Source organism: Bactrocera neohumeralis, chromosome 6 (assembly GCF_024586455.1).
Source record: "Bactrocera neohumeralis isolate Rockhampton chromosome 6, APGP_CSIRO_Bneo_wtdbg2-racon-allhic-juicebox.fasta_v2, whole genome shotgun sequence".
Taxonomy (NCBI): domain Eukaryota; kingdom Metazoa; phylum Arthropoda; class Insecta; order Diptera; family Tephritidae; genus Bactrocera; species Bactrocera neohumeralis.
The window spans coordinates 59605301-59614329 of NC_065923.1; the positions used below are offsets into that span (position 1 = coordinate 59605301).

The window sequence follows — 9029 nt, forward strand, 5'->3', positions numbered from 1 at the left end:
TGCCGTTAACTTAACGCTGATTACTGACATTAGAAGCCGAAGTCGGCTAGGAGCTATCTATCCATCCTGTCGTTGTGGTCGCCTCGTAGTTGCGACTCCACAAAGTGTGCCACATTGAAGTACTCGTTATACGTCTGCAGTGTATATCAGCACGCGTGTATGCATTTGCTGTGCACGTAAGTGTTGAATAATGTTTGAGTAAAACTTTTAATTGTCAATTGTTGTTAGGTGTTAAAGTGCTAATAGGCAGCTGCAGCTACCAGAGTACGTAAGGAGGTAGAGAACTCTCACATGTGTTTATGCCAACAAGTGGAGTATGAGTATGTTCGTTCTCTTCAACAACAAATAACAAATTTTGCTTTTGCAAAGCTAACTGGTTTTAGAGTTATAAAAAAGCTCAAATGGAGCTCCATTTATTTATTGAGCGGAGAAGAAGAGGTCGACTGTAGTAAGCACAAGTTGTCATGCGAATAATTAATTTTGGTAAAATCCGGGTCAATTTCGGTAACTTATCGTTTTATAAGGACAGATTGAGCTCACTTTTATAAGGGCATTCTTAGTAAACACTGACTGTAAAAAGTGCGCAGACTCAGTATGAGTAGTCCGTAAACTTCAAGTATAACAAAGATTTTTAGGGATAAAGAAGTAACCTACTCCGTCTCAGGAAATTGTAGTCCTAAACCAACTGATGATATTAAAAGAAGACTATACTACTGACTTGAATTATGAAGTGGATACAGGAAAAATGATGGTATCTTCAAATTTCAACTGTTTAATTCTGTTTGATGATACTCAAAACGGTAGACAATTTGTCTCTTACTGGGGTTGACTATCTAAAGCAACAGAATGATCATGTCTTAATGCTATACCAGTATGGCAAAAACACAAAGCTGGGTTGTGGGTATTAATGATGGACAAACAAAAGTTCTTACAGCTGAATAATAGCGAATTAAATACTAATTAAATACTAAAATTAAATACTAAAGTGTTTTACATTTGCGCCCTTTATTAATTATATTAGGTGTGCATCTTGTTTGTCAAACGATGGCTCCAGAAGTTAGTAGTGATTAACTTAGCCTAGACTTTTGAAAAACTTTGTTCATGTGTCATATACTTTTTGAGGGTGTAAATATGTCCGATAATTTGCCAAATAAACGTCTGTTGATGGATGTGCTGATTTTATTCTTTCAATTAAAGAAATTGGAAGGAAAGTTTACGAAGATAGGCACGAAAAAGTGATTCTGCTGCATTACAACGCTCGGCCTCACGTTGCCAAACTTGATAAAACCTACCTGCAAACGTTTAAATGGGAAGTCCTACCCCGCTGTATTTCCCAGATATTCTACCGTCTGATTATTATTTGTCCCGTTCCATGGCATATGTGCTGGTTCAGAAGGAGTTCCAATCACAAGACGACATCGAAAAGTGGCTTGTTTCTTGGATAGCATCACAAGATGAAACGTTGTATCTTAGTGGTATTCGAGCTTTGCTAGAAAGATTGGAAAAAGTTCTCAATAGCGATGGGCAACAATTCGATTAATTCATTGTAACCATTTTCTTACAATAAAATTGCATTTTCTTTAAAAAAATAGCGAGAACTTAATTGCGCACCTAATACCAAAAAAGGAATAATGCAGAAATTGTGCTAGAAATGTGACCTAATTGAGACGAATAGTCTTAAAGACATCGTTATTCTAAACTCGAAAAATATTGTTACGTTTATGGAAATATGTCAGTGCTTGTTAGAATTTCCTTGAAACTAAAACAAGTCTAATGATGCTTTAAATGTTATCTCTTCTAGTCGAATTCTTCTCTTCAATCAAATACTCACTATATAAGAGCATATAATAAAAGTAACCACTACATATGCGTATATCAAAACATCCTTAACTAGTTTAACTTACCCAAAAAGTAGGAAAAAATTAAAATATTTTCTAACAAAAAGCAACTCACAAATTGAACTTTTCGCTGAGATTATTTGACTTTTCGCTGTGGTTAGTTGAATATATGAGCGAATGAGTGGCTTTGATGGATTGCCAAATTTTTCACCGCACTGATGACATTAACTGGCATCAAATTTATTTCACCACTAGAGAGGAAATTATGTATTTTTTGTTTTTGTAACTTTTCGTATACGAAACTTAATATGTGGTATACAGTAAGAATAAACCGGAAAAACCGTTGAGGAAGCAACACTAGCGAAGCATAAGCGGAAGCTCATAAAAGTCATCACCATACCTATTTATCTATGGGTAAAGCGGAAACCTAGGTGGTGGGTGTGTGTAACCATTACAAGTGAAGCGTTGGATGATTGATGGCACTGAAAAAGCAGTTCTACGGCAATAGTTGCCAGGGTAAAGCTATTTTATATGCGCACCCGGCGACTTTTTTCAAAAAGCTTACAACTTTTTCACCGTTCCTTGAGTTATTTCGGTTGGAAGGATGCGAGTTGAAGGATTGCTGTGTTGCGAAGCGTGCGTTAACTCATGAGGGTAGAGTAAATACTAGTTATGAATTTTATTAAATCGCCTTATTAAATATTCAAATTGCCCGGTTAATATGTCAGGAGGAAGATGCTTTAAATATTAATGCCGGAGAGAGACTGATTAGATCTTGACGACCAGTAACAATGAAGGAGCGGTTAGAGTAAATATATGTATGTATGTCAGGACATGAAATGTAGATGTAGTATATTGGGTAATTAATTTAAATGTAAATATATTATTATATATTGGACGATATAAAACTATTTTTACTGAGCTACTTCTTAAGGTTAGGTATGAAATCCTAAAGAGAAGACATTGATTTTATTCAAGTATCTCCTTCAAAGGGTGAAAGGGAGTACAGGTTACAGGTTTCACTGTAGAAATGCAGTTACAAATGCAATGCTATACTAAATCTGAAGAACATGAACGCATGTTCAGGCAGCCTAAGCAATTTGGCAAATCTTGTAGGAGAGCTACACTACGAGAATCTAAGTCCTCGCTATCCTAAATAAAGGCTATCTCAACAATTCTCTCCTGTGACCGTGCTCTCTCTCTTCGCTGGCAAGAGATTTATACCATTACCATATTGATTGACTTGATTAACTCTTGATAGTCCCGGATTTGATTTACGTTTAAAGCATCTTGTTAACCAAATTTTTAGTCAGCCAGAGAGGTAATCTCGGCTTAAATACTATACCTCACCCTAAAAGATATTTGTGGTGGTATCGTCGATATATAGTATGAAAGCTACTTTTATTCTGATATGTTTTGTTACATATGCGGTGATTAAGTAATGAAAAAAGACCTCTCCGAGCCGTTCGATACCAAACGAGGTTTCAGACAAGGCGACTCCCTTTCGTCAATCTACTCTTAGAGAAAATAGTTCTTGCTGCAGAACTATATAAAGAAGGTAAAATCTTCTATAAGAGTGTATAGTTGCTGGCGTACGTCGATGATATTGACATCATTCGCCTCAAAAACGGAGCCGTTAGTATTGCTTTCTGCAGATTGGATACGTATGCGAAGCAAATGGGTCTGGTGGTGTACGAGGGGAAGACGAAATATCTCCTGTCATCAAACAAACAGTAGTCGCACTCATGACTTGGCTCCCACGTCACTGTTGACAGTCATAACTTCGAAGTCGTAGATAATTTCGTCTACCTTGGAACCTGTATTAAAAGCAACTACAATGTCAGCCTCGAAATCCTACGTAGAATAACTCTTGCCAACTAGTGCTACTTTGGTCTGAGTAGGCAATTGAGAATTAAAGTCCTCTCTCGACGAACAAAGACCAAATTCTATAAGACCCTCATTATTCCCGTCTGGCTATATTGTATGGTGCAGAGGCATGGGCGATGACAAAATATGATGAATTGACGTTACGAGTTTTCGAGAGAAAAACTCTGCGGAAGATTTATGGTCCTTTGTGCGTTGACCACGGCGAATATCGCATTCGATGGAATGAGATATACTAAAACATTGACATAATAGCAAATAAAAGACAAAAAAAAAAAATAAGCGGCTACGCTGGCTTGGTCATATCGTCCGAATGAACGAAAACCACTTCAGCTCTGAAAGTACTCAACGCAGTACCCGCTGGGAGAAGCAGAGGAAGAGGGAGACCTTCAATCCGTTGGAAAGACCAGGTGGCGAAAGACCTGGCTTCGCTTGACATCTCCAATTGATGTGAAAAATGTGACTGATATTTGCGTATCAGCTCACAAAATGTACCCAAAATCAGGTCTAAAATTTTAGTCACCAAAGTGAGTGTAGACCTGTGTTGTCAGTGACAAATAAAACTATTGTAGAGTATAAGTGAGCAAAGATAAAAGTGATGCTTATGATCGAAATTTAAATATATTTTTTTACCTTTCTGAAGTAATCTAACAAAACATACGGGTGAAATTCTATTTCAATCCGAGTGAAATCCGATTGATTGGAATTGGGTATTAAACTTCTGGAAGCTAGACATTTTACGACTTCAAGTTCATTACTTCATATTTCTAGAACCAGCTAAGTTGTTGAATTCGTAAAAGTTCCGTTGATTCCCAGAACAAAGCTCACAGTCTGCCAAAGCAACAGGAGTTTCAGACGTCTCACAGCTTGTCAACCGCCAATCTTCAGTCAGTCTGAACCTATTATGTATTCACTATTTGACTGCTTCTAGGGTAGCTGCGTGAGTGTGTGAAATGTAGTGAACTTAATGCCAATTGTCCCATGCTGACAGCCACTGACAGGCACATTCCGCTTCAAAGTTCTCGCTTTAAGACTATCCGGCGTAAATACGCTAAGTAAGCTGAACGGCAAAGCGACGCTATTTAAACAAGCGCAATACCGTTTTCTTCAGCTCATCATCTTTTATTCTGGCTCCGGGGTTAAATGCTAGTGCAAACAAAGGAGGCAGTGATTCGACATTTTGAGGCACTGTACGCGGTCTGTCGAAAATGATTTAATTTTTTAACTTAGTGGTATTTCATATATTTTCACACGCAAGACTTACTCCTTCGAATGTGCAATCTTGGTCTCTGCTTTGCCGGTTTGCATTGTTCGCAGAAGTCTTTCCATTATAAAGAATTGTGGTATGTGTGTGTATGTCTACTTCCCTTTACTTAAACAAATTCATTATGTCAGTACCAGTAAGCAAGCCTTTAACTTGCATCTCCATCTTGAAACGCCTCGGATTCTGCTAACTGCATTGCGTCGCAGGACGTCTAGTTCGTTGAGTGTGCGGCGTGTTTGCTTTGTACTGAGTGGTTTTCGCTGGACAACTCAGCTGTTTAGAGTTGAAATTCGGTTTTATCAGCGCGCCTGTGTTTATTGTATTTTGTTTTTTCTTCGATTTTGGCAGTTCGTTGATCGTCTCTTCCTGTGCTCATTTATTTAAGTTTTATAAAAAGATGTTTGTTTTCGCGTGTTTTGCGTACTTTCTCTATTATTTATTGTTCCATGCGCTTTGCATTGTTCGAATTTTATTATTTGTCGAATTGTGAATTCTTGCTCTTTGTTCTCAGTTTTAGAAAAAAATACAATAAGTTTATGGGCTTTCTGTTCCTTTTCTCAACTCCATTTTCCGATTCTATTATTGTTTTTTGTTATAGTACTTCTATTTCACTGGCTTTAACATACTGATTTCCTTAAAGAACTCTGTATTTTTGGATTGGTGCGTAATTTTTTACGTCATATTGGTGGTTCAGTGTTTGAAATAGTGATAAAAAGTACGCCCTCTTTGACTCTAGAAGCGAAAGCGATAGGAATTGCGTTGAGAAGTTCCCTGAAGAAAACAAAAGAAGTTACGTAGGAGGGAAAGAATAAAGTAAAAAATTTATTATTAAATCTATTTTTGTTATTATAAAATATCAACTGAATAACATACACTAGGGACTTAAAATGTTATTATTTGTCTAAAAAAAGTGATGATCATAAGTCAATCTTCTCGAAATTTTATTCTTATAGCGTTTGTTATTCAGTATATAATAAGAAACTACTTAAATCAATCGTTGGAGTCGGTTTAAAACTTGTAGGTTTCTTCATGTCTCAAATGAAATCAAAGCGCCCAGCATAAATATGATAATAATGTAAATAATTATAAGGTAAAGAGCTAATATATAAGATAGTTTTGCGTAACTCTACAAAATTCGTTTAAAGAGAATATACTTAACTAAAGTGGATATTTAAATATTTTGTTTTATGATTGAACCGCTCAAAAATGCTGAACAATGACATAGGAATCCATGTTTTAGTGGAATGTGTCACAGCTGATACCGTCCAAAGGCGTGAAATTTAATTTTTATTTCTAAAGGTGAATGTAAATATTTTGATATGTTAATTTCGTATGTATGTTCACCTCCAAAGGCCAATGAAAGCTGAGAGTTACTAATTTTCCCAAAATTTGAAATGTATTCGATTTTGAATATAAAATTTGTGCATACTTTCACTGACATATAAAATTACAGAAATTAAAATAATAAATTACAGCTCTATCATCATATCAAGTTTAATACATATTTTTGGATTTAAATTTTTTCCTCACAAAATAATGGATATACATATTTAGATTTTTCGTTGACAACATAAGAGTTATTTGATAACAGTTATTTATTGCGCATAGAATAATAGTTATGTGGTGAGTTTTACTTAACTCTTACGCAATAAAAGACTTTCGATTTTTTAAAGTTATACCCACAAAATCTTTTCACAAATATAAGTTAGCGTGAGAGTATTATTTGTCAAAGCTTTATCGTCCGTTGGTAACATAGATGATTCTTAAGGGGTTAGGCTATTTTATGTTAGTATTACACTCTGTCGGAGAATGGAGTAAAGTGTAGAAGTTCCGCAAATGAAGAAAGTTCTTTCAGCGCCAAAAACGATTCTTTTACATACATACATATAACCTCAGGGTTGTCAAAAAACATCCGTTTGAAAGTGCGCTAAAGTGAGAAGGCGAATCATCCTACCCAAGGTTGTGCGCTGGGTTTGGGACCCGCCACGTGAGAAAAACACAGTATACTGATAGTCGATATATCGTATAGTCGAAAGATTTTCAGGTACACTTGCACTGCTTTTCTCAGAGAGCACTCATTAGCAAGGAACAACTGCAAGCGAAACCATTGGTTTCCGGAAATTACAAAGGAACAGATGGTACGATGAGGAGTGCCGTGTCACAGTGAAGAGAAAACAGACTGCTACCTCGTAACGTTACGATCGACCACAACACTTGCGGGATGGGCCAGATACCGAGAGTTGAAGAGGGAAGCGGTACGAATTTGCAGACAAAAAAGTGGCCTCAATGGATGAGTACGAAAAGCTTGGCAATACGGCCGCCAGGAATAATGCTTGAAAATTCTACGAAAAAATGCGGCGACCAACAGGAAGATTTCAAGACCGGAGTATACTCTTGTAGAACCGCCAGAGGTGATCTAGTACTCCAATAAAGAAGAAGAAGATCATACTCTGCCACTAATCGGATCTTCAAAAAAGTGATTCTGAACATTGTATTTTAAAATCAAGATAAAAGCACCTTTAAACACCTGGTTTAAAAACCCTGAATAAATGAAATTTCATGACTTTTTCCCTATCGCTAGAATGAACTCTATTATCTAATTAAACTTCGAATAACCGCTGAAACAGAACCCAAAAACTTATACCACCTTAAGTGGAACAATATAATTTAAATTATTTATATATTCCCAATAGCATAACAAAAAAGTAACACATTTTTTCTGAATATATAACTTAATTGACATTTACATTATTATTCTTATGCATTTCCCATACGCAGTCTCAGCTAAAACCATTCGGATATCAGCTCAAGTAGTCCGCGCGGACACCATTGTACATATTGCGAGCAATCACCGCTGTGTCCATGCGCTTCTGCCACGTAAGTATCCACATTGTCGAGTGAATGTTCGTTTTCAGAGGCGGAAGTCGTTGGCCTATTATAAATTACAAAAAAAAAAAAAACAAAAGCAAAAACAAAAGCGAATGAAATGCGTCCAAAATGAGTTATCAGAGTAGACAATTAAAATGACTCTACACATACGGGGGAGTCCTTATCACAACGCTAGCATGCACACATGTTCTTGTATATAACTCACTCACATGAAGAGGATTTTAAAAATACTGCCTATCAGTCCATTATGCTCATCCAAAGTGGAACTCGACACGTCACAAATTGTCTTCAACAAACAGCCTGTCCCATTCATATCATAATAATCCAGATAACCGACAATGCTACGGTAAAAAGCGTTGCGTGTGTAGATTTGGCCGATGCTTCGAAGTCGACGTTGGTTAATATTCGTCACATTATTTCCAACGCCCACATCCTCCTTATCCAAGTTCCACTGTGAAGTGCACAGGAACGAGAAAGTAGAAGGTTAGTAGCACCCTAAAATATATGTATTTGATAATATAAGTATTACCCGATCCACCCAATAGTAATAGGAGTCATTTGGTGGAAATCCATAATTAGCTTCAAAATTGAAAGCCATGTACACGTTACGATTCGGCAGATCGATCGGCATAGCCAACGCTGCCAGGTACTGTCGAGATCGGAGATCGGAGAGCGAAAGAGAAAGTTGGCGTTAGTCATAAACTAATTGGTGAAAAGCACATTATTAAGCTAACTTACGCCTTGAGAGCCTCCTCGCGGAAATGCTATGAGAGCTTCTGTGACGCGTTTCACACAAAGTGTGGATAAACAAATTATTAATAGATAAATCGGTAGTTCTCGGCGTCTTATAAAGAGCATGTTTGTGCTGCTGTGGAATTTTCACTGTATTGTGATATGGGCTGTTGACTTGCAACTGAGCTGCAAAACACCTTTTGGTTTAATCCGTACAATTTGCATTTGTTCTGTGCAATTTCCATATGTACAGGGTGCGGCAAGGGAAACTAGACACTGATTTAGGTAGGTGAAATGTGTTAATGTCGGTAAGTGACAATTATAAATGATAGTTCTGACCCGTAGCCGATTTGCAATAGATCGCCATCCGTAACGAAAAACATATTTCGGGGACTTCGAAAGTTATCGTTACATGTCGTTTA

At 36.9% G+C, this 9029-nt stretch overlaps 1 protein-coding gene across 1 annotated transcript; it reads right to left on the bottom strand.

Annotated features, from left to right (window-relative positions):
* Nucleotides 1–7751: 7751 nt before the first annotated feature.
* LOC126762670 (uncharacterized) lies at nt 7752–8736 on the bottom strand. Its single transcript, XM_050479578.1, has 4 exons — nt 8614–8736; nt 8405–8524; nt 8085–8326; nt 7752–7918 (listed from the first exon to the last, which is right to left on the bottom strand). The coding sequence occupies exons 1-4, from the start codon at nt 8731–8733 to the stop codon at nt 7771–7773; spliced, it is 630 nt and encodes a 209-aa protein (XP_050335535.1). The 5' UTR covers nt 8734–8736; the 3' UTR covers nt 7752–7770.
* Between the last annotated feature and the right edge of the window lie 293 nt (nt 8737–9029).

Bases quoted from the DNA above. Each gene is read 5' to 3' on its own strand.
- LOC126762670 (XM_050479578.1), bottom strand. From the start codon at position 8,733: ATGCTCTTTATAAGACGCCGAGAACTACCGATTTATCTATTAATAATT. The intron at 8,327-8,404 runs GTAATACTTATA...TGCACTTCACAG, and splicing joins ATTACTATTGGGTGGATCGG to TGGAACTTGGATAAGGAGGA. The intron at 7,919-8,084 runs GTGAGTGAGTTA...AATTTATAATAG, and splicing joins ATTTTTAAAATCCTCTTCAT to GCCAACGACTTCCGCCTCTG.